At 63.6% G+C, this 14,618-nt stretch overlaps 1 protein-coding gene across 1 annotated transcript in view; it reads left to right on the top strand.

Moving 5' to 3' along the window:
- Nucleotides 1-13,961, top strand: part of KIFC3 (kinesin family member C3) — a 28,896-nt gene extending 14,935 nt beyond the window's left edge. Inside the window, exons 5-18 of the mRNA XM_023746274.1 lie at nucleotides 4,842-4,907; nucleotides 5,416-5,559; nucleotides 5,691-5,930; nucleotides 6,420-6,593; nucleotides 7,152-7,299; nucleotides 7,379-7,509; nucleotides 8,549-8,660; nucleotides 9,657-9,838; nucleotides 10,684-10,788; nucleotides 11,953-12,083; nucleotides 12,747-12,870; nucleotides 13,048-13,177; nucleotides 13,265-13,494; nucleotides 13,755-13,961. Of these exons, the coding sequence (XP_023602042.1) occupies nucleotides 4,842-4,907; nucleotides 5,416-5,559; nucleotides 5,691-5,930; nucleotides 6,420-6,593; nucleotides 7,152-7,299; nucleotides 7,379-7,509; nucleotides 8,549-8,660; nucleotides 9,657-9,838; nucleotides 10,684-10,788; nucleotides 11,953-12,083; nucleotides 12,747-12,870; nucleotides 13,048-13,177; nucleotides 13,265-13,494; nucleotides 13,755-13,961 (2,124 nt within the window). The remainder of the gene's footprint in view (nucleotides 1-4,841; nucleotides 4,908-5,415; nucleotides 5,560-5,690; nucleotides 5,931-6,419; nucleotides 6,594-7,151; nucleotides 7,300-7,378; nucleotides 7,510-8,548; nucleotides 8,661-9,656; nucleotides 9,839-10,683; nucleotides 10,789-11,952; nucleotides 12,084-12,746; nucleotides 12,871-13,047; nucleotides 13,178-13,264; nucleotides 13,495-13,754) is intronic.
- The last annotated feature ends 657 nt before the right edge of the window (nucleotides 13,962-14,618 follow it).

Here is a 14,618-nt window from a genome sequence, read left to right as displayed (position 1 = left end):
GCCACAGGAGGTCACTTCCTGTCTGAGCCTGCATTTCCAGGGTCGAAACAGGCTGAGAAGGGTGGCTTCGTGGCTATTGGGCAGATCAGTCGTGAATCTGGACAGGAAAATGGATGGTAAACTGTAAAGCGCGGTGCCCTGTGAGGGTCCCTCCTGCGCGCGCTGGTCTGTCAGCCTCCCTGTGGTTTGACACACGTTGACCTTCCTGGTCTTCTACCTGTTGACCCTCTAAGGAAAGCCCACCATGGGGTCCTCTCCACCTCGTCCCCTTGGTGCCTGCTCCCAGCCTCGCCGTCTGAGCGTGGCTGCTTTCCTGTGTGGCTCTTCCTGAAAGGCAGGCAGTGTTAAGGGTGGTTGAGCGAGGGCGCTGCTCTGGCCGGCGTGGTTCAGTGGTTAGAGCATCGGACCTCACACCGAAGGGTCTCGGGTTCGATTCCCGGTCAAAGGCATGTACCTGGGTTGCAGACTTGCTCCCCAACCCCAGTTGGGGCTCGTGCGGGAGGCAACCAATCAGTGTATCTCTCTCATGTGGATGTTTCTCTCTCTCTCTTCCTCCTTTCCACTCTCTCTTTAAAAAAAAAAAAAATCAATGAAAAAAATACCCTCAGGTGAGGATTAACAAAACAAAAAAATCGAGTGAGGGCTCTGTGGGGGTCAACCTGGGGTGGGGTGGGGGGCTGAGTTACAATCCTAGGTTTGCCACTTAGTGGTCAGGTGACCTTGAGCAAGTCGCTTAACCAAGGCTTAATCTCTTGGAACCTCAGTTTTTCTTCCCGTGAAATGGGCATAATAATAGTACCTACCTCAGGATTGGGGGGTTCATCATATTGCTGTTATGAAGAAACCCGCCGGGCCAGTGAAGCCGGCTCAGTAAACGGGGCTGCCGCCATCACTGTGGGTGCCTGGGCTCGTGAGGGCTGCAGGAGATGTTTCAGGCCTCCCCGTGGTGAGTGTCGGATGGAGACTTTTGTGGGAGCCCTCGGGCCGAAGGTCCCCTTCTCGGTCCTTGAGCACCTGGCTGACCCAGGCCACAGAGGCCACGGGTCTTGGTCTGGCCACCGAGGGGGGCTGTGGCTACAGAGGATGACCCTCCCTGGACGTCGGCAACGACAGCCCCAGGTGATGTTCTGGTGGCTTCCAGCTCCCCCTCCTCTAGGGCCGTCCCTGGAGCCGGGGGCCCAGCATACCGAGGAGGAAACCCAGGGGCGTGGCGAAGCTGAGACTGTCCAAGGTTGTCCGGAGGGTAGGGTGGTGTCTGTACTGGCACCTGGCCCCTCGGGCCTGGGGGTCCACGCTTCCCACGGCCCCTCCGTGGCAGAAGGACTCGGATGCAGAAACGTGGCAGTGGAGGCAGGGCCGATGGACAGGCCAGGCCTGGTCAGAGGTCATGGAGCTAGGAGTCAGGTCTCCTGGGAGAGGGAGCATGTTGGGGACAGTGTGGGGTTCTCTCTGGGGCTGCCCTCCTGGCCTCTGGGCTGGTTCCCTGAGGCCCAACGGCTCCCCAGGCCCTCTCGCCTCCCCAGCTTAGTAACGCCTTTCCTGGCCCCTGGAGAGTCCTCCTTTCCTTAGGAGGCAGCTGAGGCCGGGCCGCACGGCAGGAGGTGAGCAGCAGGCTGTCGGCGGTGTTGCTGGGGGGCAGCTGAGAAAACAGACCTGCGCTGGGCAGCCCCTTCTGCCAGGAGATGTAGCTGTCAGGCCCCAGCTCCCTGCAACCCCAAGGCTCCTCGGCACCAGGCCTGTGACTCAGTTTCTCTGGCTGACACCTGTGCGGCCCATGCCCAGCCTGGTCCCTTCCTCCACCCTGGGGTGGACACCGAGCTGGCCTGGAGCCCCACAGCCGCCTGTCGGCGCCTGCCTCATCCTGCGGCTCTGCACTTGGAGTGTGCTGGCTGCCCGTGCGGGTGCTTGGAGTGGCTGTGGGGGCCTCTGTGTGCCGGGCACCTGCTGGGGCCTGGGGGCTGGGTGAGGAGCAATAGAGAAGGCCCCTCCCTCTTTCGTACCGACGCAGAGCCATGGTGGGGTGCACAAAAGAGGGTGCCTCGGGGGCTCCCCTCCCCGGGGAGTCCCCTCCTCTCTGATGAGGTTCACCCTCAGCCCCCCACTCTCTGCCCTCACTGCTCTGAGCCCGCTGGCGTCTCCCATCTGAGGCCCTCTGGCTGCCCAGTCTCTCTTTTTGCTCATTGTTTTCCTGACTCAGGGACTCCTGGCACCCTCCCCCCCCAGCCTTCCCGAAGCAGACCCCTCTGGGCAGCTTCTCATTTCCCAGCCCCCACAGGAGTTTGCCTGCCGGGTGCTGTCACCCACACCATGGATGGTGTGCGCCTGACCAGCCACCCCCCGTGTGGAGCTGTGTCCCCTGCTGCCCTAGATAAACCAGGAGGTGACCGAGTGTCTGACACTCCGACCAAAGGAGTCACTTACAGCCCCTCCCTCAACCCCCGACCCAGCTCTCGGGCCCCTTTGTAGGCACCTCCGTTTGGGGCGCCCCTCAGAGTTCTAGGCAGAGCCCAGAGCACCCAGGGTTCCGATTGTGATGCAAGAAGGAGACTGGAGCCTGGCTGCCGGCAGGTGGCGGGGGGCATCCTGACCCCCCGGTAAATGCTGGAAAACCCCACTTCCCTCTGAGTGCCAGGCAGCGCGCTGAGGACAAGCGAGGTCAGAGCACACCCAGCCCGCACCAAGGACGCAGCCTGTCTGGGCCGCCCGTTCACAAATGGACCGTGCTGGGGTGATTGCTGGGGGAGGACCTTGGGGAGGGGGACCCCTACCTTTCAAAAGGAAATAGACCCGCCTGTTTTAGGGTGAAGGGGGTGCAAGAGGAATACACATTCTTTGAGACTTAAAAATAACTGAAAAGCATAAAGAATCGGTCATATAATGCCATAGTCCAGGGACCTCTGCTTTGTGGTACTTCCCGCACAGTTTTGTTTGGGGTTTTTCTTTGACTCTGTGGAGACACGTTTCCCGGTGTTGTTTAAAGCTCCCGGGAAACACAGCTAATGACCGCACACCAGGCTGTGCCCCTCAGGCTGGCCCTTCCCCACGGCTGGTGTTCAGGTGATTCCCAATGTTGGGACTAAGGACTGAAACGCTGCCTAGAGCAGTGATGGCGAACCTTTTGAGCTCGGCGTGTCAGCATTTTGGAAAACCCTAACTTAACTCTGGTGCCGTGTCACAGATAGAAATTTTTTGATATTTGCAACCATAGTAAAACAAAGACTTATATTTTTGATATTTATTTTATATATTTAAATGCCATTTAACAAAGAACAACCAATCAAAAAAATGAGTTCGCGTGTCACCTCTGACACGCATGTCATAGGTTCGCCATCACTGGCCTAGTGCAAACTGTTCCTCATTCCCCTGTGGGGCCACGGCTCTGAGCACCCCCCCACCAGGCTCTTACCAGAAGGGGTACCGGGAGCGTGTAGAGAGTGGCATGGGCTTTGCCACCTGCGTGCCCATGGCCTAGCACATGCGGGGGGTGGGGGGGGGGGGGGCTGTAGGAATTGGAGCTCCGGGACCACCTGGTCCTGTCCTGTGTTCTTCTTGCTGTGCCCTTAGCGCCCCCCAACCCCACCCGCCGCGGCTTCCAGCCCTCTCGGGGTCTGTGTTTTGGAATCCTTGTCCCCTATCATGAGCGACAGCGCTGGTGTCAGGGCCTTTGCCTTCGAGGCGGGTGGAGCCCATGGCCGGCTTCTTCCCCAAGGCCCCGGAAAGACTGAGCTCTGGTCCTGAGCCCGCAAGACTGTCGATGGCCACCTCAGCCCCTGAGCCCGCAGACTGTCGACACACACACACACACACACACAGGAGATTTCACACACACACACCCCGGGAACCCCAACGTCTGGCCTCTTTGGAACGGTCAGAAGGTTGGCAACACGGAGCCCTTGTCCTCCTGGCCCTGTCCGCAGGGGGTATGGTGGCTGCCTCCTGCAGGTGATCTTGGGGGTGCAGTCCACACTGCCCCTCACCTGCCTTACCTGGTGGCCCTGGAGGCAGGGGCTTTGTCACCTGCTGTTTAGAGGCCCGATGTGAAAGCCCCACCTCTAACCCTCCTCAGGGTGAGTCCAGGGCGCGGGGCGCGCATCCCAGAATGCTCTGCCAGGAAGACGGCACACGTGCTCGCGTCAAAGTCCTTGTGCCTTTTGGGTTCTTTCCCAAGGAGAGGGTCTGCGGGCGGCTGGAGCTCGGCTCCACGGAGGGTCGCCATCCTGGGACCTGCCCGCTGGGGGCTGGTTTCCCGCCCAGGGCTCCCGCCGAGCCAGGTCACCCTTGCCTCCGGATGGGGTGCACGCCCTTCTCACCCGCCGCAACTCCTGCGAGGCAGGCTGGGAGCTGGGGTGGACGCAGGTCCCAGATGTGCTCTGCTCACTGGCAGGCCCGTCTCCGCAGGCAGCCTCACCAGGAAGCACTCCACGTGGAAAATCCTAGGGGCTGGGCAAGGACGGAGCCTGGCTTCCTAGTGCCTACCGTTTGCGCAATCTGGGGAGCCTTTTAGGAGAAAAGAATATAAAGTTACAGATACAGAGGTAGGCACAGGCCTTGGCGGGGGCCTGTGCAAGGCGCGCATCCTGAGGGGCAGCCCCCTGAGCCTCCCGGTGAGCTGCCCCTGGCGTGAGCCCGGAGGGTACAGGGGTCGCAACATCTGCTGCATCTGCCCGCAGACTTGCCTGGGAGCTCGGGCCGGCTGGGTCCTGGGTGGGAGAGGGTGCCGAAGGCTGGCGGGCCCGGGCCAGGTGTGGCCTGATGCTCGGACACAGGGAGGGCTGGGCCGAGGCCTGGGCGTGGGCTGGAGGTGAGCAGGGCTCATTGTGACCCTGGCTTTGTGCTGGCAGGTGGAGAGCCTGAAGGAGAAGCTCATCAGCCAGGCCCAGGAAGTGAGCCGCCTCCGATCAGAGCTGGTGAGGCCACCATTGCGTCCCGCAGGGGGCAGCGGGCGGGCGGGGCGGATGTGTAGTCTGGCCTCCAGACGAGGGGTGAGGGGTGTGAGCCCAGCAGCCCAAGGGGGGCAGCATCCTGCCTGGGAAATGCTCCCGGATACTTACCACCTTCACTAGGCCCTCCGAGGTCATGTGACGCCCCGGGGCGGGAGGTGACTTCTCCCTTGCGATGTGAAATCGGAGTGTGAACTCTGTATAAATACGACTTGTGACTTTCACACTCAGGAAAATAGGATGCCGGGGGTGGGGTGCTGCCGGAGCAGTGCCTGTCTCACCGCCCTCTCCATCTCTCTCTCCTGTCTTCGTCTTTCTCTCCGGAGCCCCTTCTCTCCCTCGCTCGCCTTCCTTCCTCTTTTCTCCTTCTCTCTGTCTTTCTCCGCCCTCTCCCTGCCCTTGCACACACTCTGCCCCTCCCCCCCTGCTTCCCCGTGACCAACCCGGCCACATGCCCCCTGGGCTGACTCCGCAGGGAGGCACAGACCTGGAGAAGCACCGCGACCTGCTGATGGTGGAGAATGAGCGACTGAGGCAGGAGATGCGGCGCTGCGAGGCCGAGCTGCAGGAGCTGCGTGCAAAGCCGGCGGCCCCCTGCGCAGGCTGCGAGCACAGCCAGGTGAGCACAGGGCCAGGGGGTCCCCGAGGGCCCCTTCCTAACAGGGTCCCAGCTCCTCACAAGGGACCCTGCTGGCTCGTCCGCCTGTCTGTCTGCCTCACACGGGTCCTGGCCTGTCCCCCCGTCTGCAGGAGAGCGCCCAGCTCCGGGACCGGCTGGCCCAGCTGCAGCTGGAGGTGGCGGAGAACAAAAGCATGCTCTCCGAGCTGAACCTGGAGGTGCAGCAGAAGACCGACCGGCTGGCCGAGGTGGAGCTGCGGCTCAAGGACTGCCTGGCCGAGAAGGCGCAGGAGGAGGAGCGGCTCAGCCGGCGCCTGCGCGACAGCCACGAGACCATCGCCAGCCTGCGGGCCCAGTCGCCGCCCATCAAGGTGGGAGCCTGGGCTGTGCCTCGGGGCTTGGCCCCTGGTGCCCGGGGCAGGGCTGGCATGCAGGAGCAGGTGTGAGTGGTGAAGGCGGCGCTCCGGGTCTGCACTCAGGCAGTCTCTGGCCTGTCCCCCCCCTCATGCTCTCCAGGGCCAGGCACGCGGTAGGCATCCGGCAACCGATGGTGGAGGTGCCCACCGCAGGCCAGGCATGGACATAGGGCATCACCGGGTGCCCTCATCTTTGCTCTCTCTGCTCTGTGCCGAGGCTGGGGCCACAGCCGGGCTCATAGTGGCTCATTAAGAGGAGAAGGTCCCAGGAGGCCCTGGCAGCAATCCGGGAAGCCAGGACCTTGCAGCGTCACTGGCTTTTTCAGGGGCTCTTGGTGGGGTGTCCCTGAGGGTCCCCTCCCCAGGCCAGCTGAGTCCCAGGGCCTCAGAGTGAGGTCGAGGCGCACCCACACCCCCCTGCTCCCCTCCCTCTCGCGCCCGCAGTATGTCATCAAAACGGTGGAGGTGGAGTCGCCCAAGACCAAGCAGGCCCTCAACGAGTCCCAGACCCGGAACCAGCACCTGCAGGAGCAGGTGGCCATGCAGAGACAGGTGCTGAAGGAGATGGAGCAGCAGCTGCAGAGCTCGCACCAGCTGACCGCACAGCTGCGGGCCCAGGTGCGCAGGCCTTGGGGGGGTGCGTGTTGGGGTGCGTGTGGGGGTGCGCATGGCTGTGGGGCAGGACGTGCATGCAGCAGAGGCCAGCCTTTCGTACAGGCCACAGACCCAGGCTCTGGTCCCTCCTCTTCCCGCTGACCGTGTGACCAAGGGCCAGTTTTGTCGGAGTTTCTGTTTCCTCATCTATAAAATGGTGTGATCACACCTCACGTTGTGACTCAGGGACCGACTCGCAAGAGGCTCTTCTCACAGAGGCCTCGGGCCCAGCACACCCGCTCTTGGAAGGGGCTCTAGTCAGTATCGTAGCAAACACGCTCCCCTGGGCTGTGTGCACCTGTTATGTGCCAGGAACCAGGTTGGTGCTAGAGCAACATAGGGAAGTAGCCGCATGGAGCTCATGGCTCCGTGGGGGAGAGAGATGGCCATCCTACCCCTCTCCTGTGCGTGTGCATGTGCATGCGTGTGTGTGGGGGGGGGGGGTAAGAAGAGACAGGGCTTCTTTCTGGCACCCCGCCCCCACCCGGCCCCATGTACTGAGCCTCTGGCGTTGGCCGCCAGATCGCCATGTACGAGGCGGAGCTGGAGCGGGCGCACGGGCAGATGCTGGAGGAGATGCAGTCCCTGGAGGAGGACAAGAACCGGGCCATCGAGGAGGCCTTCGCCAGGGCCCAGGTGGAGATGAAGGCCGTGCACGAGAACCTGGCAGGTGAGCCGCCACCTGGGCCCTGGCCTGCCCCGCGCGGCACCCCTCACCCCGCCCGCCTGACACCCCTCCCGTCCCATAGGCGTCCGGACCAACCTGCTGACGCTGCAGCCCGCGCTGCGGACCCTCACCAACGACTACAACGGGCTCAAGCGGCAGGTGCGCGGCTTCCCCCTGCTGCTGCAGGAGGCCCTCAAGGGCGTCAAGGCCGAGGTGAGTGCCAGCCAAGGGGGTGGTGCTGGGAGAGGCCTTGAGCCCTTGGGCACAGGCCGCATCCACCCAGGTGCTCTTCCAAAATGCAGACCGATCCCCAGACAACTGTCCCCTCCGCCCCCACACACACACACACACACTGCCACCCAGACCCTGTTTGAAAAAGTCTGCTCAGGGGCAGGCATTTGGGCATTTGTTCTATTCTGACTCTTGAACCCAAACATGTTACAGATAGCCTCGTATCTCAGACATGCTACCTACATCCGTACATCTGCTAGCTTGAAGTTAAGTTTTGCGAGCTGCGCCTGTTCGATGTGAGAATAGCCAGTGTCTCTCACGTGCCTCCCACACGCTGAGCCTTTTATAGCCGCCGGCTCCTTGGATCTGAATGATGGCTCTGCAGGGCAGAGAGACTGATATATTTTAGGAGTAGAAAACAGTTCTTTAAAATATGATGTCAGTAAAGCATGGACATGGTAGGAAGAAGGGCATCAGATGAGAAGGAAGGGACTCTGCCACCCTGCTCCCCGAGGGCGGCCTCTGTGCCAGCAATTCCCGGGCGTTCTGTGCCCTCTGACCCACAGGGCAGCATCGGGGCATGTGCCCGGCCTCCTGCTGCTTCCCCCTGCGAAACGCAGCGTGGAGATCTTTGCCTACGGGCTCCTACAGATCCACACGAGTTAGATGCTGTTGGCCCCACTTTACAGATGGGAAAACTGAGGCTTGAAGGCATGGAGCCTGTTGCCCCGGGTCCCAGCTACTCGGGGTAGAGCTGGGGTTGGGGTCCAGCGGAATGTGAGGTCAAGGGCGAGTGCTGTGGCGTGAAGCTGAGATGCCGCTCTTTGTGCAGCCGGGCAACCTTGAACTATGGGCTCAGCCTCTCGGGGGCTCCGTTTCCTTCTTTGTAAAATGGAACTGGTAGCAGCACCCCCACCTCCCCAGAGGGGACTCAGCCCAGGGCGGGGGACAGTGCTCAGCCAGCCGGGGGGCAGGCAGCCTGTGGCGCTGCCCCCCGACGGTGCTGCGTGTCCCCCACCAGATTGGCCAGGCCATCCAGGAGGTCAACAGCAACAACCAGGAGCTGCTGCGCAAGTACCGCCGGGAGCTGCAGCTGCGCAAGAAATGCCACAACGAGCTCGTGCGGCTGAAAGGTGACTGCGGGGCGGGCTGGGGGGCGGGGTGCCGGCACAGGGGTCCTCCACCTGGCTCAGGGGTGACCCTGCCCCTCCCCACGGCCCCCAGCACCACTCCGTGGAGCTATGCCCTGTCACAGAGGAGCTGTTGTCTTTCCATCTTTGAGGATAAAGCAGCCGAGACACAGAGCAGTCAGGGATTGGATCTGTCCAACCCCGAGGCCCTTGCCAGTGTCCACAGCAGGCCGCCCCCAGGCCTGGGTGGTGAGGGGCTGGAACGCCACCTGTTCTGACCTAGGGCCGGGCCACGCCTGAGATTTCACCCGTTCACGGCACAAAGGCCTAGGGAGCGCCTGTCCTGTGCCAGGTGCTGCTCCAGACTCGGAGACCTGGCAGTGGCCCTCAGACGCCATCCCTGCCGCACGGCGCTCACTTCAGCTGGGAGGGCAGACAGTGATCCTCCAGCAGCCAGAGAACCCTGACAGGGGTTCCCTTACCAGGGCTGGGGAGGAGGGGTGCTGGGGGGCTTCCTGGAGGAGGCAAAGCTAGACCTGAGACCTGGGCTGGGAGTTGGCGTGGACAGGTGGAGGGGGACGTGGGCCCCGGCGAGCTGTGGTGGGGAGTTTTCTCTTCATTCCAGGGGCACTGGGATCCCACCGGAGGGCTTGCAGATCCACGCCTCCAACACCCCGCCCCCCGAAGGCAGCCTGTCTGCCAGCAATTCCCAGGGCGTCCCCGGCCTCCTATCCACCCGATCCCACAACTGACCTTTCTCCCTGTCCCCAAGGGGAAGCTCCCACCCTCCACTGGTTTGCTCAGGAAGAAAATGTACCAGTAAGGGAATTCATACTACAGTGTGAGTGACTGATAAGAGCTGTGTGGCCCCGGGGGCCTTGCTTAGAAGGCAGGAGGCTCCTGAGGCACTAGCCTACTGAGGATTCCAGCGGCACCAGCACGGAAGCCGTCTGGTCCTGACCCAGCCTGTCCCCATTCTCTCCTCCCCCACCCAACCAGGCAACATCCGGGTGATTGCCCGTGTCCGGCCAGTCACCAAGGAGGATGGGGAAGGACCTGAGGCGACCAACGCGGTGACCTTCGATCCTGACGACGACTCCGTCATCCACCTGCTGCACAAAGGGAAGCCTGTGTCCTTCGAGCTGGACAAGGTCTTTTCCCCGAGGGCCTCCCAGCAGGACGTGAGTGTGGCTCTCAGGTCGGGGTGGGGAGAAGGGACAGAGAGCAGTGGAGAGAGGGGGACACAGAGACTCACCAGGAAAGGGACAGATGGTGGGGGACGGGGGGCAGAAAGCAGGGTGAGCGTCGGGGAGACAGGGTAGAGAGGCCTGGGTGTCAGGATCCCTCTCTCCTTCCCTCTGGAGAGAAGAGCGTGGGAAGCTAAGTCTGAGGGCCTTAGAAGCCTCTGCCGGGAAGGAGAGATCCATGCACAGTCCCTCCCACCACGTGGCCCCGCCCACCCCAAAGCCACCCACGTGGCTCTTCACAGCCACATGACGCTGGCCAGCTCTGAGCTGGGTCCCTCCAGCCTGTGAGAGGCCTGGGGTCTCAGCATCTGCTCTTGTCTCATCCCTGCCAGGGCCAACCTGCCCGGCCTGTTTGGCCTGTGCTCTCCTCTCTCTATGCCCAGCTCTACCTTTGCCCCCGTCCTCTGCCCACTGTCAGGCGGGCGGAGGAGGCGCCAGGCATGTGACTGGCCTCTGTCTTCATCTGGCTGCGCCCTCTAGGGGTGGGGGCGGGTCTCCTGCGCTCCAGGGCTGGGAGGCCCCTTGCTCAGGTGTTGGGGGCAGTAAGCCGGCCCTGCCTTCCCGTCCGTCTTTGGGCAGCGAGGTTCCCATCGGTGTCCAGCGCCCCTGACTCGTTAGTCCTGGATTGCTCCACAGTGAGCCGTTGTCCAGTCACGTGCTGTGTTGTTGCTGAAGGAGGGAGCGGTGGGGGGGGGGGGGTGGCTGGACGAGGTGCTGATGGGGACCCTGGTCCCAGCAGCCCCCGCAGCCCCACACCCTCCATCCCTGTCCCCTCCCAGGTCTTCCAGGAGGTGCAGGCCCTGATCACCTCCTGCATCGACGGGTTCAATGTCTGCATCTTCGCCTACGGCCAGACGGGTGCCGGCAAGACGTACACGATGGAGGTGGGTGCCCGCCGCCTGGGGCGGGGTTCAGACCGTGAGGACCACCCCTGGCTGCCACGGGTGGGGGCTCAGGGTTCTGCGTGGTGTGTGGTGCCTCCTTCGGTCTTCACAACCTCCCCGCCACCAGTGCCTGAAGAGGGGGCGCCTTGCCCAAGGGCACTGGGATGGTCCCCGTGGTCGGAGGGGCAGGGGTGACGACAGCCACCACAGAAGGGTCCTGGCCTGAAGTCAGAGTCAGGCTCTCAGGACCGGCTCTCCTGGAATGGATTGGGCTCCACACGCGTTTATTGGGCTCCTGCGGGATGGCTGCCCGGGCTGGGCCCTGGGGCTACCAGGATGGGTGAGGGCAGGTCTGTGCCCTGGAGGCGGTCCCGGCCCCGTGGGAGAGACTGGCCGGTGAAGACTGTGGTGGGTGGGAGCCCTGCTCTTACCGGCCTCCTCCCTGCTGGCGGCTGTCCCCTCCCCTCGGGGACCCAGCCTCTAGAGGAGGAAGAATCTTGTCTGTAGATGAAAATGGAAGGCTGGCCCCCGGGGTCTTTGGTTTGTCAGCATTTCCCTGGCTCTTGACGGGGCGGTGTCCTGGGTAGAGACGGAGGGCAAGTGTCCTGGTGTCGGGACCAGGGGAGGACAAGGCGAGTGAGAGGGCCCTGTGGTGGGAGGGGCCCTCAGAGGGGAAGCCAGAGCCCAGGTGAGATTTCCTCTCAGAAAGGCCGGGAGCTCAGGGTCCCAAGGTCCCTGCCGGCTCCACCTGGGCCTCCCCTCCGCCACCTAGAGCCTGGCTCACGGCCTCCCTGATATCGGGCCCCTGTGGGCAGCGGCAGGGAAATCGGGTTCCCCGTGTCCGTCCCAGGCGGCTCACCAGGGCCAGGTACACATCTGGCTCCCAGCAACCGTGTGCTGTCCCCGGCCGGCATTTCACCTGGGCGCCCTGCTCTGCCTAGGGCAGTCCGGCAGGGGGTACCATTTTAAAGGTGGGAAACTGAGGCCCAAGCAGGTGAATGAAGTTGCTTGCAGTGGCGGGAGGGGGTTTGGGGACAGACCAGCCTGCAGACGGAGGCTTCGGGCAGGGAGGCTGGGGGCCACAGGCACCCTGTGAGCATCTGCACGGGCCACCCCTCGTGGTGGGGAGGGGCCCAGCTCACGGGGCCTTGCTTCTGCCCCCAGGGAACCCCTGAGAACCCAGGCATCAACCAGCGGGCCCTGCAGCTGCTCTTCTCCGAGGTGCAGGAGAAGGCCTCCGACTGGGAGTTCACCATCACCGTCAGCGCGGCCGAGATCTACAACGAGGCCCTCAGGTTGGAGGCGGGGGGGTCAGCAGGTGGAGGGCCCTCGGGTGGGTGGTTCTCAGGTGTGAGCCCTCAGGTGGGCGCCCTGGGGTGGCACATGCCTCCGGGAAGCGTTGTGGTCTCGGACCGTGTAGAGCCAGGTGGGATGGGAATGGGAGTCTCCTTGAAGGAGTGGGGGGCTGTACACCAGGACTCAGCTCAGAGGGTCTGCTGGCCCCAGGCCCCCCGCCCCCCAGTAGGCAGGAGAGGAGGGCAGGGAGGAGGGCTCACTCTCTGCTCCCTAGCCTTGGGCCGCCCACCTGAGGAGTTCCTTTTCCCTGGAAGCTGCTCCGTAGCCCTGGGCCGCCCACCTGAGGAGTTCCTTTTCCCCTGGAAGCTCCTCCCATACCCACAGGCTGCCCAGGTGTGATAAGTGAGAGTGGGCTGTGGGGGGCCTGCCCACAGCGGCCAGTGCACTGTGGGGGCAGGAGGAGCACCACCACAGGCCTTTTGGGGGACAGTCGGTCTCCGCCCTTCAGTGGGCTGAGTGCAGGGAGGAGGAGGAGGGGCTTAGCCCAGTGTCCAGGAAGGGGTGTGGTTGGATGGGGGACATTCCAGGTTTGGGGCAGGTGCAGAGCCAGCAGACACAGGAGGAGAGCGTGACTGTCGTCCCCTCCACCCCACCCCCGGCAGGGACCTGTTGGGGCAGGAGCCCCAGGAGAAGCTGGAGATCCGGCTGTGCCCTGACGGCAGCGGGCAGCTGTACGTGCCAGGGCTGACGGAGTTCCGGGTGCAGAGCGTGGACGACATCAACAAGGTGTGGAGCTGGGGGGACGGGGCGGGGAAATGTGGGGAGCCCCCGCCCAGAGCTTTCTGAGCCTGTTTCCTCCGCTGTGCCATCCAGAGGGTGACACCCTCACTGGGGTGGGTACTTGGGGACGGGGCGATCCCAAGGCCCCGCTCGAGCCCCGTACCTCTGCCCGCCCGCCCCCAGGTGTTTGAGTTCGGCCACACCAACCGCACCACGGAGTTCACCAACCTGAACGAGCACAGCTCCCGCTCGCACGCCCTGCTCATCGTGACGGTGCGCGGCGTGGACTGCAGCACCGGCCTCCGCACCACGGGTGAGTGAGGGCCCGGGGCGGCCTGCCCAGCCCCCCCCCCACGCCCGCCTCTGGGGCGCCCTTGACCTGCCCAGCGCCCTCCCACAGGGAAGCTGAACCTGGTGGACTTGGCCGGCTCGGAGCGCGTGGGCAAGTCGGGGGCCGAGGGCAGCCGCCTGCGGGAGGCGCAGCACATCAACAAGTCGCTGTCGGCCCTGGGGGACGTCATCGCGGCGCTGCGCTCCCCCCAGGCCCACGTGCCCTTACGCAACTCCAAGCTCACCTACCTCCTGCAGGACTCGCTCAGCGGGGACAGCAAGACCCTCATGGTGGTGCAGGTGAGGCCTGGGGGGGGGGGCGTGGCCAGCACCAAGACCGGGGCCCCTTCTGGGTACCCAGGCTGTGCAGGGAGGGGACCCTCAGCAGCTCCAAAGTCCGTGACATGCACCCCGACAGGGCCACCCCCCCCTGTGTGCCTCCCAAGTTCCTTCACTTGGGCCAGAGTCCCCTGGCCGTGAGCGCCCTCTGGTGAGCACGCTGCCCCTCATTCTGTGGGGGCAGCCGCCTGGGGTGGAGAGTGAGCCCTCATGTCCCCTAGGTGTCCCCCGTGGAGAAGAACACCAGCGAGACCCTCTACTCCCTCAAGTTTGCTGAGAGGGTGCGCTCTGTGGAGCTGGGCCCCGGGGCCCGCAGGGCGGAGCTGGGGTCCTGGTCCAGCCAAGAACACCTGGAGGTAGGGGGCTGGCTCAGGCCTGCGGGGGGCACTTCCAGGTCAGGGGCCGGAGGGAGGGCCCGGGAGGGGTGACAGCCTGGGGCGGGGCACGCCAGAGGGGCTGGAGCCAAAACTTGAACCCAAACCCAGTAGCGAAAGTAGTTCTTGGCCTTCGAGGTGCCCGTGGGGTCGTCAGCCGGCCGGGCGGGCGGGGCGTGGGGTGGCGCACAGGTGCTCGGCATTGACTAGGTCCCGTCTTTCCCTGCGTTACCTCGTTTAACTCTCGCAATAACAAGCGTGGTGCCGTCACGGCAGCCATTTTGCAGACGCGGGAGCCGTGTCAGGAGGCTGGGAGGGGCGGGGAGGGGAGCGTGGTTCATTTTTTGCAAGGAGCACGGCCCCACCCACCTGCTCCCTCTGCCCACAGTGGGAGGCGGGCTGCCAGACGCCACCGGGCTCCACACGAACCCATTCGCCTCCCGGCTCTGGGTCCTGCACCCGCCCAGGCTCCATCCGGAGGAGGCTGCAGCCCTCAGGCGAGCATTTCGTTTCTTGAGCCCGGGTGGTGATTTTTTTTTCGTAAAACGAGGGGCCAGTCACGGCACTGCCCTTACCTAGACGGGCTTTTTAGAAATTTTTCTTTTTAAGAAAAGTTTCTAAAACTTCTCCAGAGCCTGTTTCACAGCCTTCCCCGGCCCTGGGCTTTAGCCGGAGCAGATGGAGCAGTGTCCGTTCACAGAGGAAACGGAA

This window comes from Myotis lucifugus, unplaced genomic scaffold, assembly GCF_000147115.1.
Source record: "Myotis lucifugus unplaced genomic scaffold, Myoluc2.0 scaffold_648, whole genome shotgun sequence".
NCBI lineage: Eukaryota > Metazoa > Chordata > Mammalia > Chiroptera > Vespertilionidae > Myotis > Myotis lucifugus.
The sequence above is the reverse complement of the archived record's forward strand: the minus strand, read 5'-3'. Positions and strand labels throughout refer to the sequence as shown.